At 40.0% G+C, this 27,341-nt stretch overlaps 1 protein-coding gene across 5 annotated transcripts in view; it reads left to right on the top strand.

Moving 5' to 3' along the window:
* Nucleotides 1-27,341, top strand: part of FERMT2 (fermitin family member 2) — a 100,665-nt gene that overhangs the window by 41,946 nt on the left and 31,378 nt on the right. For all 5 annotated transcript variants that reach the window (XM_030810638.1, XM_030810629.1, XM_030810623.1 and 2 more), the window contains exon 4: nt 16,946-17,080. In XM_030810638.1, coding sequence (XP_030666498.1) covers nt 16,946-17,080 — 135 coding nt within the window. The remainder of the gene's footprint in view (nt 1-16,945; nt 17,081-27,341) is intronic.

The raw sequence follows: 27,341 nt of genomic DNA, 5'->3' as shown, positions 1-27,341 counted from the left end.
ATTTGTTAGGGATAGAGAAGCACAAAATGCTGGTGGAACAGAACTCAGATTGACTAAAGCTCAGTTGTGTTTAAAAAATTTTTGTAATTATAAAAGTGATTTAGGTAAATTAAGCTGTACATAAGGACTCTGTACAAAAGCTTTTAGTGGTAACAATAAAGATTGGATTTTTATTTATTTTATTTTATTTTATTTATTTTTGAGATGGAGTCTCTGTCACCAGGCTGGAATGCAGTGGTGCAATCTTGGCTCACTGCAAGCTCTGCCTCCCGGGTTCACACCATTCTCCTGCCTCAGCCTCCCGAGTAGCTGGGACTACAGGCGCGCTCCACCACGCCCACTTAATTTTTGTATTTTTAGTAGAGACATGGTTTCACCATGTTGGCCAGGATGGTCTTGATCCCTTGACCTTGTGATCCACCCACCTTGGCCTCCCAAAGTGCTGGGATAACAGGCATGAGGGATTTTTAAATAAAGATGAAAAGGAAACAAAGAATCACTTAAACTACTTTTTTGTACTGCAACCTCCACCTCCCAGGTTCAAGCAGTTCTCCTGCCACAGCCTCCTGAGTAGCTGGGATTACAGGTGCATGCCACCACACCCGGCTAATTTTTTTTTGTTTGAGACAGAGTCTCGCTCTGTGGCTCAGGCTGGAGTGCAGTGGTGCAATCTCGGCTCACTGCAAGCTTCACCTCCCGGATTCACACCATTCTCCTGCCTCAGCCTCTCCGAGTAGCTGGGACTACAGGCGCCCGCCACCACGCCTGGCTAATTTGTTGTATTTTTAGTAGAGACGGGGTTTCACCATGGTCTGGATCTCCTGACCTCGTGATCCGCCCACCTCGGCCTCCCAAAGTGCTGGGATTACAGGCGTGAGCCACCGCACCCGTCCTGCACCCAGCTAATTTTTGTATTTTTAGCAGAGGTGGAATTTCGCCATGTTGGCCAGGCTGGTCCTGGACTCCTGACCTCAAGTGATCTACCTGCCTCAGCCTCCCAAAGTGCTGGGATTATAGGCATTAGCCACCATGCCCAGCCAGAATTCTAGATTTAACAGTGCCTTAAACGAATAAGAGCCTTCTTTTTCACATAAGGAGTTAGTTGAGAAAATGAAGTGGTTGCTGGAACTGGATTCGTTGTTCAATTGTGTCTTCAAGGACAAGCTCTTTCCATCCCTCAGTTCCTCACCCCTCAGCATGTCAGGTTGGCCTCATGATTGTAAGATGCTTCCTAGAGCTCCAGGCATACGTGAGTTGAGTTGCCCTCATCTGAAATTTGAAATGCTCCAAAATTCTAAACTTTTTGACTGCCAATGTGACATTCAAAGGGGATGCTCATTGGAGCATTTTAGTCAGGTTAGGGGTGCTCAACCTATAGCTGCATTCAGGAGGCACCTCTCTCTTCCACCTCTCTCTCTTCCACACCTGTGTCCTAACAGCAAAGCAAAACATCCCAGAAGCCCCCCTCACATCCTCCTGGCCCACCTTGGGCCATATGGCTTCCCTTAGCTGCAAGGGAGACTGGGAAAACATGAATATGACTTGACTTTTCCAGTTTCCTTATACTAGCCGCAAGCAGGAGGGCTGAGAAATGGCAGGTCAGTTAGCCCATCAGCAGACCTGCCACATGCCCTTTTAAGTATCTAGTCAGTCAAACTGAGCAATAGAGCCAGGAGTTTAAAGAAATAAAAAATGAAATTTTTATTAAGGAGAGGACCCAAGGGGCGTCTTATAAGCTGTGTCCTTTAATTTTATTTATCCTTTTGATCAGCTTTGTTAAGGTATAATTTAAGGTAAAATAATCATAATGGCAAAATTCAGTGCATTTTGACCAGTGGACCACCAGCAAGATGTAGGACAGTTCCCTCATGCCCCTCTACTGGCAGTCCTCTTTACCCTTCTGACCTCTGCCAACCACTTAGCTGCCTTCTGCCACTATAGTCTTGCCTTTTCTAAAATGTTATATAAATGGAATCCTACAGTATTTGGTCTTTTCTGTATGGCTTCTTCCACTTAGCATAATGCTTCTGACCTTCATCCATGTTGTGTGTTACCAACTCCATCTTATTACTGAGTAGTACTCTGTTGTATGGATATACCATAATTTGTTTATCCACTCACCAGTCGAAGGGCTGGGCCCATTATTTTTAAAAAAAGCTTCTATGACCATTCACTTACAGGTCTTTGTGGGAACATAGGTATTTACTCAAGAGCAATAAAAACTACAGTAGGTTTCTGGGTCATATGGTAAGTGGATGTTTCACCTTGTAATAAACAGTCAAATTATTTTCTAAAGTGGCTGTACTATTTTGCATTCTGCCGGGCAGTACTTGAGAGTTCCAGTTGCTCTGTGTCCTTGAAACATTTTTCAGTTTGGGGTATTCTAGCAGGTGTGAGAGCCTAGCTCCTTGTGGCTTTAATTCGCATTACCGTAGTGACTAATGATGTTGAGCATCTATTCATGTGCTTAATTGCCACCCATATAATGGTGAGGTGTCTGTTTGAGTCCTTTGCCTGCCGTCTTTTAAATTAGGCTGTCATCTGATTGTGTTGTAAGCATTCTTTGCATATCCCAGATACGGAAATTTTATTGGATATGTTTTGCAAATATTTTCTCACAATCTGTGGCTTACCATTTCATTAACAGTGTTTTCTAAGAGCAAAAGTTTTCATTTTGGTGAAGACCAATTTATGATCTCTGTTGTCCCATTTCTTTTCTGTTTCCCTCCTTTCTAGTAGATTAAGGGGTTTTTGGTGGGGGTTTTTTTTTGGGGGGGGTAGTTTTGATTACATTCATCTCCACTTGTGAATTACTAGTTATTATGACCTTCGTTTTGCTATTTTAATAGTTGCTCTAGGGTTTACAGTATATGACTTTAACTTATTCAGCCTACCTTCAAATAACACACTACTTCACACATAGTATAATAACCTTACAGCAGTTTAGTTTCATTTCTCCCTTCCTGTCCTTTTTGTGTCATGTATTTTACTCCTATATATGCTAAACCCCACAGTACATTGTTTTCCCCCTAAAGCAATGAAGTATTTAAAAATGAGCAAAATGGCCGGGCGCAGTGGCTCACGCCTGTAATCCCAGCACTTTGGGAGGCCGAGACGGGCGGATCACGAGGTCAGGAGATCGAGACCATCCTGGCTAACATGGTGAAACCCCATCTCTACTAAAAATACAACAAATTAGCCGGGCGTAATGGTGGGCGCCTGTAGTCCCAGCTACTTGGGAGGCTGGGGCAGGAGAATGGCGTGAACCCGGGAGGCAGAGCTTGCAGTGAGCTGAGATTGCACCACTGCACTCCAGCCTGGGCGACAGAGCCAGACTCCGTCTCAAAAAAAAAATTAAAAAAAAAAAAATGAGCAAAATGGTCTTTCATATCACATATTTACTGTTTTTCAGTGCTCTTTATAAGTATCCTTTCCATGCAGTCTCCTTTTTCTTCTACCTGAAGAACTTCATATGCCTCTCTATAGTGCAAGTCTACTGGTTATGAAGTTTTGACCTTTTGTTTATAAAAGTTTTTATTTGGTCCAGGCACAGTGGCTCATGCCTACATGTAGTCCCAGCACTTTGGGAGGCCAAAGATCACGTGAGCCCAGGGGTTCAAGACCAGCCTGGGCAACATGGCGAAACCCCATCTCCAAAAAAATACCAAAAAACTAGCTGGGCATGGTGGCATGCACCTGTAGTTCCTGCTGCTCAGGAGGTTAAGCGGGGAGGATCACTTGAGCCTGGGAGGCAAAGGTTGTAGTGAGTCGAGATTGTGTGACTGTACCCCAACTTGGGCAACTGAGGGAGACCCTGTCTCAAAAAAATTTTTTTTTATTTTGCCTTCATTTTTGAAAGAGACTGCAGCTGAGAGAAGAAGTCTAACCGCCCCCCCACCACCACCACCAATAATTGATGTCCCTCAGTTGTCTTCTGGTCTGCATAATTTCAGAGAAGTCTGTTATTGTTCCTCTATGTTTTCTGTCTGCCTTGGAAGATTTTATCTTTACCTTGGTTATCAGCAATTTGATTATGATGTGTCCTGAAATAGTTTTTTAAGATTTATTCATATCTTCGAGTCCATTGATCTTTCTGCTGCTAATCTGCTGTTAATCCCATCCAATGCCTTTTTCATTTGAGATGTATTTTTCATCACTAGAAGTTTGATTTTGGCTTCATTTTTATATAGATTTTTCATTTTTCTCTTTATTATGTGTGTTTTCCTCTAGTTTCTTAAACATATGGAATATCTTTATATAGCTATTTCAGTATTTTTTATCTATCATCTGAGTTATTTGTGCTTCCCCGCCCCCACCCTTTACTCCTGGCTATGTGTCATTATGCGTCATAGTGGCTGGATTTTTTTGTATTGAGTAGTCTTGAATTTTTTTCTGATCACCAAATTACTTGGAATTAGTTGGATTCTTTTGCTTTGAAGCTTTATTAGGGTAGACCAGAGGCAACATTAGCCTTAGGACTAATTTAGCCTCATTACTGAGGTCATAGTCTTCTGGGGATTCTTCTCCGTACTCTGTGCAGAGGTCTTTCTGCTCTCCTTGACAGGAACATTAACTCTTTTAGCCGTCGGTTCTTTCCACAGTCTCTGGTAGCTAGACTCCAGGAAACACCTCTGTAGACCTCCAGAGCACCCTCCGTGGAGCTCCCTTCTCTGCTGTCCCCTGCCCCACACATTCTAGCCATCCTGTCATCCCTGAATGCTATCCCAGATCTCTCAACTCTGCAAGACCAGGCCCCATGCGCCCCTCCCCTGCCCATAGGCAGTAAGCTGGTGCACTCAGTTCATCCTTTTGGTCTTTCTTTTGTGCATCTTGTTGCCTAATATCTGAAAGTGTTTCTTTTTCTTTTCCTTTATTTCTTATTGTTTAAATAAAACAGGAGAGTAAATCAAGTTCCTGTTACCCCAACTTACTTGAAATCCTTCATTCTTAATTTTTCCTAGATTTTCTTCTAGCTTTGCATCTTTCTTAGAAAGCCATCATATGCTCATTGAAGCATTACGTATAGTAACAAAACCATTTCTTTAACCAAAATTTTAAACTGAACACGCTCAAGGCTGAACTCATGGTATTCCTTTCCAAATATCTGTGCTCCCTCTTCCCTCCTTTCCGCCCTTCCCCCAAGCAATCACCATAGTAGTAAAAGGCTCTTCCATCCCAGGTACTCATACCAGATACACGGGAGAAATCCTTAGCATTGCCCTCTTCCTCACCTACACATTTCATCACCTCAAAATGTTCGTTTTGCCTCGAGGGATATGTCTTCAGTCTTTCCACGTCTCTCCATCTCCACCCTCCACTGCTCCAGTAGTCCATTAGCCAGCACCTCTTCCTGCTCCAGGAGCCTCCTAAGCAGTCTCCTTTATCCATTCTTGTTCTTTCCAATGCATTCTTTATTCAGTAAGCAGAAAGATTTTTGAAATTATTTTTTAATCAAACCAATAAATGCTGAATTAAAGTAAAAAAGGCTTATACCATGAAACTACTTTCTTGCCCGATTTCTCCCCAGTGCTTGCTTGCATTCCCTACCACTTTCTACTCTTTTACTGTTTCTGGCTTTTATTTTCATAATTCTAAATACGTGCTTATACTGTTACTTCCTGATTTATCAATTTTAGGTATCTGTTGATGTTTTTCCACTTAACCCTTTCTTTTCTTTTGTTTTTGAGATGGAGTCTCACTCTCCCCCAGGCTGGAGTGCAGTGGCGCAGTCTTGGCTTACTGAAACCTCCGCCTCCCTGGTTCAAGTGATTCTCCTGCCTCAGCCTCCCGAGTAGCTGGGATTACAAGCGCACGCCACCACACCCAGCTAATTTTGTATTTTTAGTAGAGACGAGGTTTCACCATGTTGGTCAGGCTGGTCTTGAACACCTGATCTCAAGTGATCCACCTGCCCTGGCCTCCCAAAGTCCTGGGGATTGCAGGCATGAGCCACCTCACCTGGCCTCAACCCTTTCTTCTTTATTATAACTATTACAATTTTTGGCTGAATCACTGTCATTGTTTACATTAACAAAGCAGACATTTTTACTTCCTGAGCCAAAATGTGTATTTTTACCTTTCCTATCTTATATGCCTTTTTTTTTTTTCCCTCCTTTTAGAGATTGGGTCTCACCATATTTCCCAGGCTGGTTTGTTTCTTCCTTTCTTTCATTCTTTCTTTCTTTCTTTTTTTTTTTTTTTGAAAGAGGTCTTGCTCTTTCACCCAGGCTGGAGTGCAGTGGTGTAATCTCGGCTCACTGCAACCTCCGCCTCCCAGGTTCAAGCGATTCTCATGCCTCAGCCTCCTGAGTAGCTGGGATTACAGGCACGTGCCACCATGCCTGGCTAATTTTTGTTTTTTGTTTGTTTTTTCTGAGACAGAGTCTTTATCTGTCACCCAAGCTGGAGTACAATGGTGCGATCTTGGCTCACTGCAACCTCCGCCTCCCAGGTTCAAGCAATTCTCCTGTCTCAGCCTCCGGAGTAGCTGGTATTATAGGTGCGTGCCACCATGCCCAGCTAATTTTTTTATTTTTAGTGGAGGCAGGGTTTCACCACGTTGGCCAGGCTGGTCTTGAACTCCTGACCTTAGGTGATCTGTCCACATTGGCCTCCCAAAGTGCTGAAATTACAGGCATAAGCCACCATGCCCAGCTTACTTTTTGTATTTTTGGTAGAGATGAGGTTTCACTATGTTGGCCAGGCTGGTCTCAAACTCTTGACCACAGGTGATCCACCCACCTCGGCCTCCCAAAGCGCTGGGATTACAGGCGCCAGGCTGGTTTCTAACTCCTGGGGGCTCAAGCAATTTTCCCATCTTTGCTTCCCAAAGTGTCGTATATCTTTTTTATCATTTGCTGCTTTTGCAACATGTATGTGTTGCTGATTCGTTTACTTTCTGTTATTCTCCTTAATTTTCAACATGATCAAATACATTTTCGGATTATAGTCTCCCCACTTTTCTTTTTTTCTTCCTAGACATCCTCTTGCACTCTGGGGTGGATATTTTCTTGGCCAAGTTGTACAGTCACAGCCCTAGGATTTACCTTCAGCATTATCTTCTCTCTTGTATTTGATCTTTGATTTCAATCAGTGTTCACTGATTTGAACACTGATTTCCTCAGTGTTGATTTGCTCTCTTATTTTGGTAGAATATATTCTCCATCAGGGTAGTAAGAAAAAGGTGAATAGGATGTAAATTTTTGAGATACTATATTTGTCTTTATTCTGCCCTTTGATAGAATTGTTGGATCAAAAATTATTTTTCTCTCAGAATTTGGAAGTCATTGTTAAATTATCTTTTGGCTTTCAATGTTGCTATTAATAGTCCTGGTAGTGTTTTCTTTTCGTTTCTTAGGAGACAGGGTCTTGCTCTGTTGCCCAGGCTGGACTGCAGTGGCACAATCACAGCTCACTCTAATCTGTAACTCCTGGGCTCAAGCAATCTTTCTGCTTCAGCTTCTTGAGTAGCTGGAACTACAGGTGTGCACCACCATGTATGCCTGAATTTTTAATTTTTTGTAGAGATGGGGTATCACTACTGGTCTTGAGCTCCTGACCTCAAGCAGCCCACCCACCTTCGTCTCCTAAAGTGCCGAGATTACAGGCATGAGTCACCATGCCTGGCCTCCTAATAGTGTTCTTGATTTTTATTTTTAATCTTTTTTGTAGACTGCCTTTTCTCACTGGAAACTTTTAGGATGTTTTCTTTTCCCTGCCATTTTGAAATTTTGTAACAACATGCCCTGCCTGGTTAGGGTTTTATTTTCATTTATTGTGCTGGAGACTTCTGACCAGGGGATATTTCTTGTATTTATGCGGAGTTGTTTCATAATATTATTTCCTTGATAATTTCCTCCTCTTTGTTTTCTCTGTTCTCTCTGTTACTGTTAGTCAGACATTGTTCTTGGATCGATCCACTTGCTTGACTTTATATTGGAATTTTTTTTTTTTTGGTGGCTATCACATTTTAATTTTCAGTGTTTTGGGTTTGTTTTTTGCTTGTTTGTTTTTTGAGACAGAGTCTTGCTCTGGCACCCAGGCTGGAGTACAGTGGTGTGACCTCAGCTCACTGCAGCCTCTACCTCCTGGGTTCAAGTGATTCTCCTGCCTCAGCCTCCCAAGTAGCTGGGATTACAGGCACTCACAGCCATGCCTGGCTCGTTTTTATATTTTTAGTAGAGATGGGGTTTCACCATGTTGCCCAGGCTGGTCTTGAATTCCTGACTTTGGGTAATCCACCCGCCTTGGCCTCCCAAAGTGCTGGGATTACAGGCGTGAGCCACTGCACCTGGCATCATTGTTTTTATCCTATTTATGTCATTGTCTTTTCCTCAGCCTCTTCATTAAGCATGTTGTGTTTTGTTCTCTGTAGTCTCCATTGTGTCTGTTTCTCGTAAGTTATTTTTCTTTTTGTTTGGTCTCTGTCTTTCCTGTTAGAAGGTTTGTTAGTGTTGCATTGCTGCCATAACAAATTACCATAAATTTAGCAGCCTGAAACAACACAAATTTATCTCATAGTCACTGTAGGTTAAAGGTGTGTACACGTGGCTCACCTGTGTCCTCTATAGACTCTTAAGTGGCTGAAGTTAAGGTGTCAGCAGGGCTGCGTTCCTTCCTGGAGGCACTGAGAATGAATTTTGCTTGGTAGAATTTGGTTCTTTGTGATTGTAAGACTAAGGTTCCCTCTGCCTTGTCTGCCAAAGGTCATTCTCAGCTCCTAGAGGCTCTCCACATTGCTTGTGGCCCCCCTTCCTCTATCTTCAAAGCCAGTAACAGGAAGTCAAGGTCTTCTCTCTGTATTTAACTGACCACTCCTTCTGTCTCATCTCTCTTCTGCCTGCCTCTTCTGTTCCCGAAGCCTCATGTGATTACATTGGGCTCACCCAGATAACCCAGGTTAATCTCCCTAAAATCAGTTGATAAGTAATCTTAATTCATTTGCAAAAACTCCTCACAGCAGTACCTAGATGGGTATTTGTGTAACCATGGGTAGGGATCTTAAACCTTCAGTATTCTGCCCACCACAGAAGCCTTTCTCAAGTGTCTAGTAATCATTGGCTGGCTGTTCTTATGTTTAATGCTGGGACACTTTTTTTTTTTTTTTTTTTTTTTTTTTGAGACAGAGTCTTGCTCTGTCGCCTAGGCTGGAGTGCAGTGGCGCGATCTCAGCTCACTGCAAGCTCCGCCTCCCGGGTTCAAGCCATTCTCCTGCCTCAGCCTCCCAAGTAGCTGGGACTACAGGCGCCCACCACCACGCCCAGCTAATTTTTTTTTTTTTTTTTTGTATTTTTAGTAGAGATGGGGTTTCACCATGTTAGTCAGGATGGTCTCCATCTCCTGACCTCGTGATCCACCCGCCTTGGCTCCCAAAGTGCTAGGATTACAGGCGTGAGCCACTGTGCCTGGCCTGGGGCAGTATCAGTACCTAATAAGAAGCTCTATATTGGATGGAGCTTAGCTCATCATCCCTCTGTAAGGTATTTAGACATATTGAGCAAGCCTTTTCAAACATCAGTATCTCAAAGATCTTTTCCCTAGGGCTATTCAGGTTCGTTTGTAAAGGATCCTAAAGGGTGTGTGTTTGTGGAGTAGGTTACCTGAGTTTAATTCAGTAATGGAACAGGAAAGGGATGTTGGGGCAGACTAAATTTTTTCAGGTCGTCTATCTGTTTTCTGTGCCTCAGTTTGATGATTAGAACAGTGAATCAGGGTGTTTCCCATTGGTACCTCGTTCTACAAACACCTTGGTTTTTATATTTCTCCAGTTTACAAAGTTACTGTTCCATCTGACTTCTGCCTCCCAAAACTTTTCTGAGATTTCTTATCCGATATTTTCTTCCATTTTGGGGGCCCTTATAGGTTTGTGTTTTCTTTATGTTTTACGTGATTTTGAAAAGGAGTGAAAATAAATGCACATATTCAATATACTTTTTTAACCAGAAATGCTTTATCTTCCCTGAGAACCCTTCTTTACCTCAGTTTCTCAATTCCTCACCCTCATGCTTTTTTATATGTATAGTATTTATATAGCCTGTGTAGATTAGACTAGATTCGTCTTCTGTTTAATAACATGCTAATTATAATGAACATGAAATTTCATTGCTATCGCTGGGTGTAGTGGCTCAGGCCTGCATTCCCAGTATTTTGGGAGGCTGAGGCAGGAGGATTGCCTGAGCCCAGGAAGTCAAGGCTGCAGTGAGCTGTGATCACACTAACACTACTTCATTCCAGCCTGGGTGACAGTGAGCCCCTGTCTTAAAAGATCATTGCTATATATTCTGTTATAGAGGTTCTGGAGCATTGCTTTGTGTAGTGCCTCATAAACGCTAGCTTATCCTTATTGAAATGTAAAATTGAGCATAAATTAGTATAGGATTTTGGTATGGCCATTTTAAAGTTTTCATGTCTCACAGTCCTCTGGGTATGTTTTATTTTGGTATAAATCTTGTTTAATTACTTATGCCCTTCTCCAGCCCCACTCTTACACATTTAGAAATCTTAAACAGATTTCTAAATCTATTAATTACTTCTTGATACAAGGCATACAGTAAATCAATAAGTCCTAAATTCTCATGTCAATGAAATAATCAGTATCTTAATGTGGAGAGTTAGGTTTACTTTGTTATTGTTGTAATGAAATGAAAACCACTTTTTCACACTTCATATGCAGCCATTGGCTACCAAGTTCCAATATGGAACTACTTACCATTAGAAAAATAAGAAGTCATTCTTGCTACCCTTCATTCTCTCCCTTCCCTAAGCTAGTGATTATCAAGAAGCTGGAAGCTAGGCGCAGTGGCTCACACCTGTAATCCCAGCACTTTGGGAGGCCGAGGCGGGCAGATCACTAGGTCAGGAGATCGAGACCATCCTGGCTAATACAGTGAAACCCTGTCTCTACTAAAAATACAAAAACTTAGCTGGGTGTGGTGGCAGGCACCCGCAATCCCAGCTGCTCCGGAGGCTGAGGCAGGGGAATCGCTTGAACCCGGGAGGCAGAGGTTGCAGTGAGCTGAGATTGCGTCACTGCACTCCAGCCTGGGCGACAGAGCAAGACTCCATCTCAAAAAAAAAAAAAAAAAAAAAAAAGCTGGAATCAGAATTGCCTACAAAACTTCTATAAAACAAGGTGCTGGAGCCCTGAGCTACTGCAAAAATCTGGGGATATGGTCTCGGCATGTATTTTTAATATTATTATTATTGATTTTACAAGCAATTCTCATGGGCCCATCTAGTTAAGAACTGCTTTATCTACTTAAGACAAACAGAAAAGCTACTTAATAATATTCTTTTACTAATGTAAATATGCATATTAATATACATTTAATACTACCTCGTTTGTGAGCCAGACAGAAAATGACCTGGGAACAAAAATACATTTGAATCATGTAGTACCGTGACTCTCAAACCTGGGGGATATGCCAGAAACATTTGGGAGAACTTATTGAAATGTAATGCTTGCCTTACTGTCTCCCACTAAATAGTGCCTGTGGCGACTTTGTTAGAAGCATATCATATCTCAGGCATGAGATTTGTTATATAAGGATTTGTTACTCATCCTTCAATACTTTTTAGATTTTTCACCACATACTAGTACTTGATTTACTTTGGAGAAATGAATGGGCGGAGAGAGAGATTACCACCACCATCCTGCCTCCACCTAATGTTGAAGCAGTGTAGACAACTGCTTATTCAGAGGCTTGGAATTTTCTAATGCCTTTATTTTATCCCAGTATGGCCCCAATGGCATTTAAAGCTGAGGGTACGTTGTGAATTAAAAGTAGAATTCATAAACCATTAGATCTCTTCACATGTTAAATCTTACTCCTTTAAAAATAACTCTAGGAAGTAATGATGCAGTTGTATTAGATAAATCTTAGGTTCAAAGGATATACTTGAAATCACTTCTGAGTTTCTGAACCTACCTAATTATAGTAATTATTGCTAATCCATGAAACCCCAAAAATTACATTTAAGGACAAGTGGGTTAACTTTATATCTTAAATATACAAGAATGAAGAAAATATTTGATTTTTAATTGTGTAACTTTAGCTGAAAAATGCTGTAGTATGTTTTTTAAAAAAATCAGATATGCCTAGATGCTTTCAAGAAAGTGGCAGAATTTAAGGAGCAAGTATTTACTTGTTAACATGATTTCTGCTCTTTACTAGATGTACTTACCCCAAATTTATTAATAATTAAAGAGCAGTTATATTCACCTACTCTGTGGTCACATATTCATTCAGGATAGTTCTTCTGTTAATTCCATTTTCAGGTTTCAGAAATCAATCAGAAAATAGCCTGTAAAATATAGGACAAAATAAAAACCTAGTTATGTCCCAGAGTGTTTCTTTCTTTTTTTTTTTTGAGACAGAGTTGCACTCTCGTTGTCCAGGCCGGAGTGCAATGGCATGATCTCAGCTCACTGCAACCTCCGCCTCCTGGGTTCAAGTGATTCCCCTGCCTCAGCCTCCCGAGTAGCTGGGATTACAGGCATGTGCCACCATGCCCAGCTAATTTTGTATTTTTAGTAGAGACAGGGTTTCACCGTGTTGGCCAGGCTGGTTTCAAACTGCTGACCACAGGTGATCCACCGGTCTCGGCCTCCCAAAGTGCTAGGATTACAGGTGTGAGCCGTCGTGCCTGGCCGAGTGTTTCTAAGAGTAGCATTCAAATAACCAACAGAAAACCTGACCAAAACCCATATACTTATTACAGTAATTTATTTGGACTTTTTATTTAAACATGGACAATGTTTATATAAAAATTTTTTTTTAAAAAAGAAGGAAGTCCAGTGTGGTGTGCAGTAATTGCTACCATGTTAATTTTTACATGCAAATTAACTTTGATTTGAAGAAATTTTACCAAAAAATGAGAAAAGGAAGAAAATATATATAAATTATTAAAAACACATGAGAAGATGTATGTTACTACTAATCAAAGACATAAAACAAGAACATATATCCATCTTGTTCCATCTTTGCCTTAAAATTATTATAACCTTTAATCCAGTAATTCTACTGTAGTGAATTCTGAAATAAAATACGGAAAAAGGTGGAGATAGATGTTTGTAGAATTATTGAATATTATTTATAATGGGCTCAGTATTAGAAGAATTATTAAATTATGATTTATTTACATAGAATATTATGCAGTGGTTAAAATGATTTACTAGTCATATTTCATCTTTTATGAATACATTTTATTTTTTGCCCTGTCTTATGGTACTGAAAGAACACATTTTAAATGATTCAGTTATTTATATTTTTTTTTAGGGGGGGTAACTTCCAAATTTCTACCATGGTGTGTGTATGTGTTTTGTTTTGAAGACAGTTTTGCTCTGTCACCCAGGCTGGAGAGCAGTAGCCCAGTCACGGCTCACTGCAGCCTCCAGGCTCAGGCAGTCTTCCCATCTCAGCCTCCTGAGTAGCTGGGACTCTAGGTGTGCACCACTATGCCTGGCTAATTTAAAAAAAAAAAAAAAAATTTGTTGGTAGAGAAAAGGTCTTCCTAGGTTGCCCAGGCTGGTCTTGAACTCCTGAGCTCAAGCAGTTCTCCCACTTTGGCATCCCAAAGTGCTGGGATTACAGGCGTGAGCCACTGTGCCAGGTCTGTGTTGTTAGCTGTTTTATAATTAGAGGAAAAACATTAAGACACAAATACTTACAAAGCATTTGTTATGTATCATTTAATTAATGCAACTACCTCCTGAGGCACTATTCTCATTTTAGATGAAGAAACTCAGACACCGACAGGCCGAGTAGCTTGCCCAGAGTCACACAGCTAATAAATAGTGGAACTAGGATTTGAATCTAGATAGTTTGGCTGTGTGCTTCCACCTTAAATTGTGCCTCATCAACTCTGTAGCAGCGTGGTAGGATCCTAGTTTCAGGTCCCCTACAAACAAAAAGCTTTCTGAATTTATAATATTGGGTTGAATCTAGTGGATGTCATTGGCTCCTAAAGCTGTAAACTGCCACATGTAAAATTTTGATTCAGTAATTAGCAATCCATAGCTTTACAAGTTTTGCAGTGATATGAATTGTGTTGTCTATTCTCTTCATACTCTGGCATGGAGTGAGTGCTGCCAGACATTGTGATACACAGTCACATGCTGCATAACAATATTTTGGTCAACGATGAACCACATATCCAGTGATAAGATTATAATGGAGTTGAAAATTTTCTGTCTCCTTGTGATGATGTAGCTTTTGTAACATCATAGTGCAATTACTTTATTTTTTAAATAAATTATAAAAATAAGTACAGTGGCTCACGCCTATAATCCCATCAGGGAGGCCGACGAGTTTGGAGACTAGCCTGGGCATCGTGACAAGACCCCATCTCTACAAAAAAATAAAATGAAATTGCCTAAGGACACATTTCTCAGAACACATCCCCATCCTTAAATGACGCATGACTATAGACCTATTGCTTCTCCTTTCTGCGGCTTTTCTTTTTTATTGTTAATTTTTGGGTTCTTCATCGTTTTATACTGTTTTTTAATTAACTTTATTGTAGTATAGTATAATAGATACACAATAAACTGTATCCGTTTAAAGTGTGAAATTTGAGTTGTGACAGATATTTATACCTCTGAAACCACCACAATCAAGATTCAGAATATTTCTGTCACCTGTCAAACTTCAGCTACCAGCAAATTGATCTGCTTTCTGTTACTATGGATTTGTGGCATTTTCTGGAATTTTATGAATGGAATGACATATACTCTTTTCTAATTCGTCTTCCACTTAATATAATAAATTTGAGAGTCATTCATTTTATTGCATGTGTCAATAGTTTGTTTCTTTTTACTGATTGGTGAGTTGTGTTCCATTGTCTAAGGAGTATACCATTGGTTTGCAAATATCACATTTTTGTTTATCCATCTGGGTTATTTTCAGTTTGGGCTTTTATGAATCAAGTTATTACAAATGTGCTTTTCATCTTCTTGGGTAAATAACTAGGGGTAGAATGTCTTGAGTTGTGTGGTACATGTATGTTTATACAGAATTGCCGAGCTGTTTTCAAAAAATTGTCTCATTTAATAGTCCCACCAGCTGCTTATGAGAGGTCAAGTTCCTCTTCACATCCTCACTGACACTGAGTAGTACGTCTTTTTAATGCTGGCCTCTCTGATGTATGGATACTGCTATCTCATTTTGGTTTTAATTTGTATTTCCCTGATGACTAATAATGTCAAGTATCTTTTCATGTGCTGCTTGGTCATATTTCTTTGATGAAGTGATTGTCCAGATCTTTAGTTCATTTGTCTTCTTGAGTTGTTTGGGCTCTTTATATATTCAGAATACAAGTCTTTTGTCAGATATGTGTGCTGCAAATATGTTGTGCCACTATATGCTTGCCTTTTTGTTTTCTCAACAGTGTCTTAAAGAGTAGGTACGTCAGGGTTTTTGGTTTTGTTTTGTTTTGTTTTAAATAAAGGGCAATTTTTTGTGGTTCCTTTTTTTGTGTGTCCTAAGAAATCTTTGTCATCTTATGCTTTCTTCTAGTTTCATTATTTTGCCTGTTACATTTAGAGCAGTGGTCATTTAGAATTAATTTTTGCTATTGTTATAAGGGTTAATGGTTATATATATATATATATATATATATATATATACACACACACACACACACACACACATACACATATGAATCATTGTTCAGCACTTTGTTGAAAAGATTTTTCTTTCTCTTTGAATTGCCTTGATACCTTTGTCAAAAAATTCTGATCACCCGTATGTAGGTCTGTTTTTGGGGCCCTCTTCTGTTTCATTCATCTGTACGTCTTATCATTTAGCCAGTAAGTGCAGTGTCTTGATTGATACAGCTTTATGATGTCTTAAAATCAGTTAGTGTAAGTCGTCCAATTTTGTTCTTTTTAAGAATGTCTTTGACTATTCTAGGATTGTTCTCATTTTCATATAAATTTTACAATCTGTCAACTTCTACAGAAAAGCAAATTGGAATTTTGACTGGCATCTCATTAAATCTTTAGCTTAATTTGAGGAGAATTGACTTCTTAACAAAATTGAGTCTTGGAATTTGTGAACATGGTGTGCAGTATATATTATATGTGTGTGTGTGTGTTTACTTGGGTCGTTTTTAATTTTGTTATTTTCATTTAACCATTTTCCTTGTTATCAGACTTCTCAAATGAAAATAGATCAGAAACTTGTAGCCATTTGATACAGGGCAGAATATTTGAATCAATTAAAATTGGAGATTTGGGGCCGGGCATGGTGGCTCACGCCTGTAATCCCAGCACTTGAGAGGCTGAGGTGGGGAGATCACCTGAGGTCAGGAGTTCGAGACCAGCCTGGTCAACATGGAGAAACCCTCTCTCTACTAAAAATACAAAATTAGCCAGACGTGATGGCACATGCCTGTAACCCCAGCTGCTCAGGAGGCTGAGGCAGGAGAATCGCTTGAACCTAGGAGGTGGAGGTTGCAGTGAACCGAGATCGCTCCCTTGCACTCCAGCCTGGGCAACAAGAGTGAAACTCCATCTCAAAAAAAAAAAAAAAAGGATTTGGTAATGATTTAAAAGTATCATTACATTTACTTCATTTATCATGTGTACCTTATGACATACAGAATGAGTGAAGGACATATAATATAAATCTCAATTTTTTTCCAGTTTTAGATAAAAAATAAATATATAAATAAGGGCTTCTAATACTTTCTTTCCGTACCCTAGTAGATTGTTATCTCCCACTTTGAGGTCATTACATTTATTATATAGTTACGAATTAAGAATGCTTTGAATAGTTTTTTTTAAGTGTCATAATCAGTGTTTTGCATGACATCAATGCCTGACACAACTGAAACAGACATACAGAAGGAAGTTACAAATTCTTATCTTGAAACAATAGATTTACTAAGTGTAAAATGTTTAAATTTTCCTTTGTTCTAGTAAAACAATCTATTTTATTAACAGATATCAGACACCCCGAAGAACTTTCTCTCTTAAAGAAACCCAGAGATCCAACAAAGAAAAAAAAGAAGAAGCTAGACGACCAGTCTGAAGATGAGGCACTTGAATTAGAGGGGCCTCTTATCACTCCTGGATCAGGTAAGATTTTTACCAAGCAATGGACTCAAAGTAAGAACTGTGGACTGTGTACCTTTGTCTTTCTGGTGGTGGGTAAATGGATCGTGTAGGTCAGGAAGAGTGGTCAGGTTAAAAAACAAAATCTTCAATCAGCCAGGCGTGGTGGCACACGCCTGTAGTCCCAGCTACTCGGGAGGCTGAGGCACAAGAATCGGTTGAACCCGGGAGGCAGAGTTGCAGTGAGCCAAGATGGTGCCACTGCACTCCAGCCTGGGCAACAGAGCGAGACTCCATCTCAAAAAAACAAAAACTCTCCCTCAGCATTTTTCTCTGTCCTGAAGTCACTATCCAGTGTCAGTTTCTCTCATGTGCAAATCATCATGTCAGGTGTTAATAGTTGAATCAATAAAGAGAAAGCCCAGTTCTCTTGTTCAGAGAGTCAAAAAGGAATAGTATCATAATTGGACTCAGGCAGAAATTGGAAATTTTTTAGTATTTAGGTCATGAAAACCACCACTATTTAGTTAATGCATTACTCCTTAAAACCTTACTTAAGGCCGGGCACGGTGGCTCATGCCTGTAATCCCAGCACTTTGGGAAGCCAAGGCAGGCGGATCATGAGGTCAGAGAGCGAGACCATCCTGGCTAACACAGCGAAACCCTGTCCGTACTAAAAATACAAAAAAAAAAAATTAGCTGGGCGTGGTGGCACACACCTGTAGTCCCATCTACTCGGGAGGGTGAGGCAGGAGAATCACCTGAACCCAAGAGGTGGGGGTTGCAGTGAGCTGAGATCGTGACACTGCACTCCAACTTGGACAAGAAGAGCAAAACTCCATCTCAAAAAAAAAATAAAATAAAAATAAAAATAAAAAAAACAGCACCAGGCCAGGCACTATGGCTCACGCCTGTAATCCCAGCACTTTGGGAGGCCAAGGCAGGCAGATCACCTGAGGTCAGGTATTTGAGACCAGCCTGGCCAACATGGTGAAACCCCATCTTGACTAAAAATACAAAAATTAGCTGGGCATGGTGACGGGCACCTGTAATTTCAGCTACTTGGGAGGCTGAGGCAGGAGAATTGCTTGAACCCAGAAGGCAGAGGTTGCAGTGAGCCAACCTGGGTGACAACTCTGTCTCAAAAAAAAAAAAAAACAAAAACACAACAGCCTTCTCTCTGCATATTCTGGTTTCCTGGCCTTCCTACCTTTTTACCTTAAAGGTTTTGCTCCTTTGAGGAGCTTTCTTGGATACCCTTTCATTACTTTTCAAATCTGAATTAGGCATCCTTCTGTCATAAGCCAGCAGACTTTTCTGTTTGGTATTTTATACTGTGTTTTCTTCCTTGCTAATGTGAGCTCACTGCATGAAGGGGCTATCTCACATGTATGATGGTAGTCCCATAAGATTAAAATACTGTCTTTTCTTTTTTTTTTTTCAGACGGAGTCTCGCTCTGTTGCCCAGGCCAGAGTGCAGTGGCGGTGATCTCGGCTCACTGCAACCTCCACCCCCTGGGTTCAAGCGATTCTCCTGCCTCAGCCTCCTGAGTAGCTGAGATTACAGGCGTGCACCACCACACCCGGCTAATTTTTTGTATTTTTAGTAGAGATGGGGTTTCACCATGTTGGTCAGGCTGGTCTCGAACTCCTCACCTCGTGATCGATTCACCCACCTTGGCCTCCCAAAGTGCTGGGATTACAGGCATGAGCCACTCTGTCCAGCCTTTTTTTTTTTTTTTTTTTTTTTTTTTTTTTTTTTTTTTTTTTTTTTTTGAGACACAGTCTCACTCTGTCACCCAGACTGGAGTGCAGTGGCGCAATCTCAGCTGTCTGCAGCCAAGATAACAGGCAATTCTCCTGCCTCGGCCTACTGAGTAGCTGAGACTATAGGCGCACACCACCACACTCGGCTGATTTTTGTATTTTTAGTAGAAATGGGGTTTCACCATGTTGGCCAGACTGGTCTTGAACTCCTGGCCTCAAGTGATCCACCCGCCTTGGCCTCCCAAAGTGTTGGGATTACAGGCGTGAGCCACCGCACCTGGACCTGTATTTTCACTCTACCTTTTCTATGTTTAGAGATGTTTAGATACACAGATACAGATACTTACCGTTGTGTTACAGTTGCCTGCAGCATTCAGTACAGTAAGATGCTGTACAGGTTTGTAGCCTGGGAGCAATAGACCATACCATCCATACAGCCTAGGTGTGTAGTAGGCTATACCATCTGGGCCTGTATGAGTACACTCTATGATGTTCATACAACCGTGAAATCCCCTAACGACGCATTTCTCAGAACTTATCCCCATTGTTAGTAGATGCGTGACTGTACTAACTTGCACCTTTGTCATTGCATCATTGGGCTGTTCCTGTGCTGCCCAATTTTTGGCTAGCTTGTGCCCAAGAAGAGCATCCTTACCAATTCTTACCCTCCCCAATCTTGGGCTCCCTTGTTCTTTTTCACCCAGTTCCCTTTTCACCCAGACTGCAGCTGCTTTTATTTCTGGTCCGTGTACCATTCCTCAGTTCTTTCTTTTCAGAGGCTTGACCTTCGGACAGCTTTGAATATCCTAAGGGACATTTGTGGCCTCTTTATTTGTAAGAGATCCTTTTCAGAAAGAAAACCAATGTTTTTATTAAAACTGCTATTACTGACAACCACATTTATTGAGCAACTTCTTGTCCAAAACACCACATGTAATATATTTAATCCACACAGTTAAATATATTAATTAATTGAACAATTCTGAAAAATTGGTAGCATGAGAAGAGAAACTCAAGAGTAGCTAAATCACTTGCCTGGGAGCTAATCCCTGGTAACTGGTAGAGCTGAGCTGTAAGCCCAGGCTCATCCCACTTCCAGGCTAGAGCTTTCACCATTGCACTGTGCACACACCCGTCTCCTTCCCCCTTCTATCCCTCACAAGTACACACAGACCCATAATTTTAGCAAATATGTCAGTGGCCAGAGATGCCACAGCCTAGCTTTTACTTAATTTTTGTAGGCTTGTTTACCTTAAAGAAAAAAAAAAGTTAAAATTTAAATTCTCTAACAAATCCTTATACTGTACTCTACATGAGTAGTGGCAATCAGAATCATCCCATATCAATATTAGAAGTGATAACTCTTAGTGAGTTAGAATTTGGGAAGCTGAGGAGGTTTCGTTGCCCGGAAACCATGGGTGAAGACCAGTATGCATAGAAATTCTTGAGTATGCTGGTCCGGGAAGCAGGAAATCTTAAAATTTTTACATCATACGGAAATGGCTAGAAGCAAACCCTGTGAGTATGAAAAATAAAATTATCAGCTTAGATCTTACAAAACAAAAAGACAAGAAGCTACTGGTAGAATTGGAAGCATTGGATAATTTTGTAATAGTTCCAGAACTTACTAATTTTTGCTTCTCTTCCCTTCAGCTTGGTGATAATAACAAAATGTAGGAAAGCTGGTTAGTATATAACTTAAGCTAATGAATAATCATAATTGAGTTAGCATCAGTCTTTTCACTAAATTCTTAAGCTGGGCTGCCTTGATTAAAACATAGTAATTTAGATTGAGCAACCCACTAATACTTTTCCTTTTATAAGTCACGTCTAATATGAATACTAATCCATATTTTAAAAATACTTTTGTTTGGTAGGAAAGTGGGTTGCAAACCAAAATCACAAATAAGCCTTATGGTTTGTTTTTTTCCTCTTGGTTGTCTCTGATTTTTAATGGTTGGAGAGTAGCGTATATTGCTGATATAAACAGAATAAACATATGAATTTATATTCTAGGAGAAAATTTAGCCACATAGAAATAAACGTATATAATGTCAGGTTTTTCCTCCTCCATGGTCAACAATTACATAGTAAATAAGTTATAAGTATTATTGAATACATAATCTTTCACTTGATCGCCACAGAATACCAGCAGTTTTGGTGATGTCTTCATTTTACTTCTGAGGAAATAACTCCACAAGGGTTAAGTAATTTTCCCAAGGGCACAAAGCTAATAAGGAGTAGAACTAGAATTCACATCCAGGCTCCAATGCTCATGCTTCTAACCATTAAGTAACCAATTCTGTTTTTTTTTTTTTAAGAGACAGGGTCTCCCTGTGTTGCCCAGGCTGGTCATCAACTCCTGGCCTCGAGTAATCCTTTCACCTCAGCCTCCCAAAGTGCTAGATTATGGGCATGAGCTACCATGCCTGGCCATAATGTTTATGAATTATAATAGGAATGTTTGCTAAATTTTTTCTTTCTTTTTTTTTTTAAGGGACGGGGTCTTGCTTTGTTACCCAGGCTGGTCTCAGACTTCTGGGCTCAAGTGATCCTCCTCCCTCCGCCTCCCAAGTAGCTGGGACTACAGGCATAGATACCAGCATGGCCAGCTAATTATTGTATTTTTTGTAGAGATGAGGTTTTGCCATGTTGCCCAGGCTGGTCTCAAGCAATCCTCCTGCCTTGGTCTCTCAAAAGTGCTGGGATAGCTACTTGGGAGGCTGAGGCAGGAGAATCACTTGAACCTGGGAGGCGGAGGTTGCAGTGAGCCAAGATCGCACCATTGCACTCCAGCCTGGGCAACAGAGCGAGACTCCATCTCAAAAAAAAAGAAAAAAAAAAAAAGTGCTGGGATTACAGGTGTGAGCCACTGCACCTAGCCTCAAAACATTTTTTAAAACTATTCTTTAAGTACAAAAGTATCACATGCTTGTAGTAAATATTCAGATATTACAGAATTACATATTCATTTTTTTCTAACAAAAGTGGGACTGTATTATACACACATTGTGTTTTCTCACTTGATGATACATGCTGATGGACCTCATATTTTTTAATTACAAAATTTATACATTAATACAGTCTATCATAAACTCAAGTAATATAAAAAATGTATTAAACGTGAGTTTCTTTTAAACTTATTCCCTGGCTACTCCTTCTCAAGAGGGAGCCATTTCTTGATTACTGCATGTAACGAGGTTGTAAGTTTGGAGTCCAACTTGACAGTACCCTTTCTGTGTGTTTATATGCACATGTGGGTATAAAATTTGCATGTCTAGTCTTATTTTAATAACATAAATGAGATACTAATATATATTTTGTGCTCTGCAATTTGATTTTTGGTGATCAATATTTTGGTGATTTGTGTCGAAGCAGAGAAGTCTCCCTAGTTTTGTTTTGTTTTTTTGTTTGTTTTTGCCTCCTGGATTCACACCATTGTCCTGCCTCAGCCTCCCTAGTAGCTGGGACTACAGGTGCCCACCACCACACCCGGCTAATTTTTTGTATTTTTAGTAGAGACAGAGTTTCACCGTGTTAGCCAGGATGGTCTCGATCTCCTGACCTCGTGATCCGCCCACCTCGGCCTCCCAAAGTGCTGGGATTACAGGTGTGAGCCACCGCACCCAGCCGGAAGTCTCCGGAGTTCTTTTAAATGACTTCAGAGTTTTACATGTAGAAAAACTATATTTACCTGTTTTTCTACGTAGGTGGTATCTAATTTTTCTGTCACATATATCCCAGAGCTGGGCGTTGTGGTGTGCACCTGTAGTCCTAGCTACTTGGGAAGCGGAGACAGGAGGATCTCCTGAGCCCAGGAGTTCAACCTGGGTGCTCACACTGCTGCAGTCCAGCCTGGGCAACAGAGCGAGACCCTATCTCTAAAAAAATACATGTATGTGTAGATACATATATATTTATACACTATATCACACACACTCTGTCTCTCTCTCTGTCTCTCCCCAGAACGTTTCTGTGGTTTATACTTCCATCAGCAGTACATGAAAATGCCCCATTTCCCATATTCTGCTCAATATTGAATGTTGTAAATCTGTATTTTTGCCAGTTTGACAAGTAGTATCTCAGTTATTTTGCGTTTCCCTGATAAATACTAGGATAGTTGAATAATTTATATGTTTATTAGCCATTTCTATTTTATTAATTTTCAAATGATAGATTTTTTATTTATGTTTTTGCTTCTAGTGATAATAAAATTTTAATGTGTTACTTCCCTTTATATACTGGTATTTTGTTTGTGGCCTTTTTTTTTTTTTTTAAACCATATTGTTTTACATTTTTATGTGGTCTTATGTCTGTTAGCCATTTACTTTATAGTTCTAGGTTTACTCTTGCTTGGGAAAATTTTCTCCAAAAATATAAAAATAATACCATAAGAATCCTATTTTTTTTTTTTTTAAGAAAAGACTAAAACATGTTTATTTAAAGCCAGTCTTCCCTAATAGACTTTACACTTCTGAAGAGCAATACTTTTGTATATTTTGTTCATTATTGTAAATGTTAAGTATTCCTTTTTTTTTTCTTTTTTTTTTTAATTTTTTTTATTTTTTATTTTTTATTTTTTATTATACTTTAGGGTTTTAGGGTACATGTGCACAATGTGCAGGTTTGTTACATATGTATCCATGTGCCATGTTGATTTCCTGCACCCATTAACTCGTCATTTAGCATTAGGTGTATCTCCTAATGCTGTCCCTCCCCCCTCCCCCCACCCCACAACAGTCCCCGGAGTGTGATGATCCCCTTCCTGTGTCCGTGAGTTCTCATTGTTCAATTCCCACCTATGAGTGAGAACATGCGGTGTTTGGTTTTTTGTCCTTGCGATAGTTTACTGAGAATGATGTTTTCCAGTTTCATCCATGTCCCTATAAAGGACACGAACTCATCATTTTTTATGGCTGCATAGTATTCCATGGTGTATATGTGCCACATTTTCTTAATCCAGTCTATCGTTGTTGGACATTTGGGTTGGTTCCAACTCTTTGCTATTGTGAATAGTGCCGCAATAAACATACATGTGCATGTGTCTTTATAGCAGCATGATTTATAGTCCTTTGGGTATATACCCAGTAATGGGATGGCTGGGTCAAATGGTATTTCTAGTTCGAGATCCCTGAGGAATCGCCACACTGACTTCCACAATGGTTGAACTAGTTTACAGTCCCACCAACAGTGTAAAAGTGTTCCTATTTCTCCACATCCTCTCCAGCACCTGTTGTTTCCTGATTTTTTAATGATGGCCATTCTAACTGGTGTGAGATGGTATCTCACTGTGGTTTTGATTTGCATTTCTCTTATGGCCAGTGATGATGAGCATTTCTTCATGTGTTTTTGGCTGCATAAATGTCTTCTTTTGAGAAGTGTCTGTTCATGTCCTCTGCCCACTTTTTGATGGGGTTGTTTGTTTTTTTCTTGTAAATTTGTTTGAGTTCATTATAGATTCTGGATATTAGCCCTTTGTCAGATGAGTAGGTTGCAAAAATTTTCTCCCATTCTGTAGGTTGCCTGTTCACTCTGATGATAGTTTCTTTTGCTGTGCAGAAGCTCTTTAGTTTAATGAGATCCCATTTGTCGATTTTGGCTTTTGTTGCCATTGCTTTTGGTGTTTTAGACATGAAGTCCTTGCCCACGCCTATGTCCTGAATGGTATTGCCTAGGTTTTCTTGTAGGATTTTAATGGTTTTAGGTCTAACATATAAGTCTTTAATCCATCTTGAATTAATTTTTGTATAAGGTGTAAGGAAGGGATCCAGTTTCAGCTTTCTACATATGGCTAGCCAGTTTTCCCAGCACCATTTATTAAATAGGGAATCCTTTCCCCATTTCTTGTTTTTGTCAGGTTTGTCAAAGATCAGATAGTTGTAGCTATGTGGCATCATTTCTGAGGGCTCTGTTCTGTTCCATTGATCTATGTCTCTGTTGTGGTACCAGTACCATGCTGTTTTGGTTACTGTAGCCTTGTAGTATAGTTTAAAGTCAGGTAGCGTGATGCCTCCAGCTTTGTTCTTTTGGCTTAGGATTGACTTGGCGATGCGGGCTCTTTTTTGGTTCCATATGAACTTTAAAGTAGTTTTTTCCAACTCTGTGAAGAAAGTCATTGGTAGCTTGATGGGGATGGCATTGAATCTATAAATTACCTTGGGCAGTATGGCCATTTTCACGATATTGATTCTTCCAACCCATGAGCATGGAATGTTCTTCCATTTGTTTGTATCCTCTTTTATTTCATTGAGCAGTGGTTTGTAGTTCTCCTTGAAGAGGTCCTTCACATCCCTTGTAAGTTGGATTCCTAGGTATTTTATTCTCTTTGAAGCAATTGTGAATGGGAGTTCACTCATGATTTGGCTCTCTGTTTGTCTGTGATTGGTGTAAAAGAATGCTTGTGATTTTTGTACATTAATTTTGTATCCTGAGACTTTGCTGAAGTTGCTAATCAGCTTAAGGAGATTTTGGGCTGAGACAATGGGGTTTTCTAGATATACAATCATGTCATCTGCAAACAGGGACAATTTGACTTCCTCTTTTCCTAATTGAATACCCTTTATTTCCTTCTCCTGCCTGATTGCTCTGGCCAGAACTTCCAGCACTATGTTGAATAGGAGCGGTGAGAGAGGGCATCCCTGTCTTGTGCCAGTTTTCAGAGGGAATGCTTCCAGTTTTTGCCCATTCAGTATGATATTGGCTGTGGGTTTGTCATAGATAGCTCTTATTATTTTGAGATACGTCCCATCAATACCTAATTTATTGAGAGTTTTTAGCATGAAGGGTTGTTGAATTTTGTCAAAGGCCTTTTCTGCATCTATTGAGATAATCATGTGGTTTTTGTCTTTGGTTCTGTTTATATGCTGGATTACATTTATTGATTTGCGTATGTTGAACCAGCCTTGCATCCCAGGGATGAAGCCCACTTGATCATGGTGGATAAGCTTTTTGATGTGCTGCTGGATTCGGTTTGCCAGTATTTTATTGAGGATTTTTGCATCAATGTTCATCAAGGATATTGGTCTGAAATTCTCTTTTTTGGTTAAGTCTCTGCCAGGTTTTGGTATCAGGACGATGCTGGCTTCGTAAAATGTGTTAGGGAGGATTCCCTCTTTTTCTATCGATTGGAATAGTTTCAGAAGGAATGGTACCAGTTCCTCCTTGTACCTCTGGTAGAATTCAGCTGTGAATCCATCAGGTCCTGGACTCTTTTTGGTTGGTAAGCTATTGATTATTGCCACAATTTCAGAACCTGTTATTGGTCTATTCAGAGATTCAACTTCTTCCTGGTTTAGTCTTGGGAGGGTGTATTTGTCGAGGAATTTATCCATTTCTTCTAGATTTTCTAGTTTATTTGCATAGAGGTGTTTGTAGTATTCTCTGATAGTAGATTGTATTTCTGTGGGATCGGTGGTGATATCCCCTTTTTCGTTTTTTATTGCATCTATTTGATTCTTCTCTCTTTTCTTCTTTATTAGTCTTGCTAGCGGTCCATCAATTTTGTTGATCCTTTCAAAAAACCAGCTCCTGGATTCATTAATTTTTTGAAGGGTTTTTTGTGTCTCTATTTCCTTCAGTTCTGCTCTGATTTTAGCTATTTCTAGCCTTCTGCTAGCTTTTGAATGTGTTTGCTCTTGCTTTTCTAGTTCTTTTAATTGTGATGTTAGGGTGTCAATTTTGGATCTTTCCTGCTTTCTCTTGTGGGCATTTAGTGCTATAAATTTCCCTCTACACACTGCTTTGAACATGTCCCAGAGATTCTGGTATGTTGTGTCTTTGTTCTCATTGGTTTCAAAGAACATCTTTATTTCTGCCTTCATTTCATTATGTACCCAATAGTCATTCAGGAGCAGGTTGTTCAGTTTCCATGTAGTTGAGCGGTTTTGAGTGAGTTTCTTAATCCTGAGTTCTAGTTTGATTGCACTGTGGTCTGAGAGACAGTTTGTTATAATTTCTGTTCTTTTACATTTGCTGAGGAGAGCTTTACTTCCAACTATGTGGTCAATTTTGGAATAGGTGTGGTGTGGTGCTGAAAAAAATGTATATTCTGTTGACTTGGGGTGGAGAGTTCTGTAGATGTCTATTAGGTCCACTTTATGTAGAGCTGAGTTCAATTCCTGAATATCCTTGTTAACTTTCTGTCTCGTTTATCTGTCTAATGCTGACAGTGGGGTGTTAAAATCTCCCATTATTATTGTGTGGGAGTTTAAGTCCCTTTGTAGGTCACTGAGGACTTGCTTTATGAATCTGGGTGCTCCTGTGTTGGGTGCATATATATTTAGGATAGTTAGCTCTTCTTGTTGAATTGATCCCTTTACCATTATGTAATGGCCTTCTTTGTCTCTTTTGATCTTTGTTGGTTTAAAGTCTATTTTATCAGAGACTAGGATTGCAACCCCTGCCTTTTTTTGATTTCCAGTTGCTTGATAGATCTTCCTCCATCCCTTTATTTTGAGTCTATGTTTGTCTCTGCACGTGAGATGGGTTTCCTGAATACAGCACACTGATGGGTCCTGAC

Source organism: Nomascus leucogenys, chromosome 1a, assembly GCF_006542625.1.
Source record: "Nomascus leucogenys isolate Asia chromosome 1a, Asia_NLE_v1, whole genome shotgun sequence".
Lineage (NCBI taxonomy): Eukaryota > Metazoa > Chordata > Mammalia > Primates > Hylobatidae > Nomascus > Nomascus leucogenys.
The sequence above is the reverse complement of the archived record's forward strand: the minus strand, read 5'-3'. Positions and strand labels throughout refer to the sequence as shown.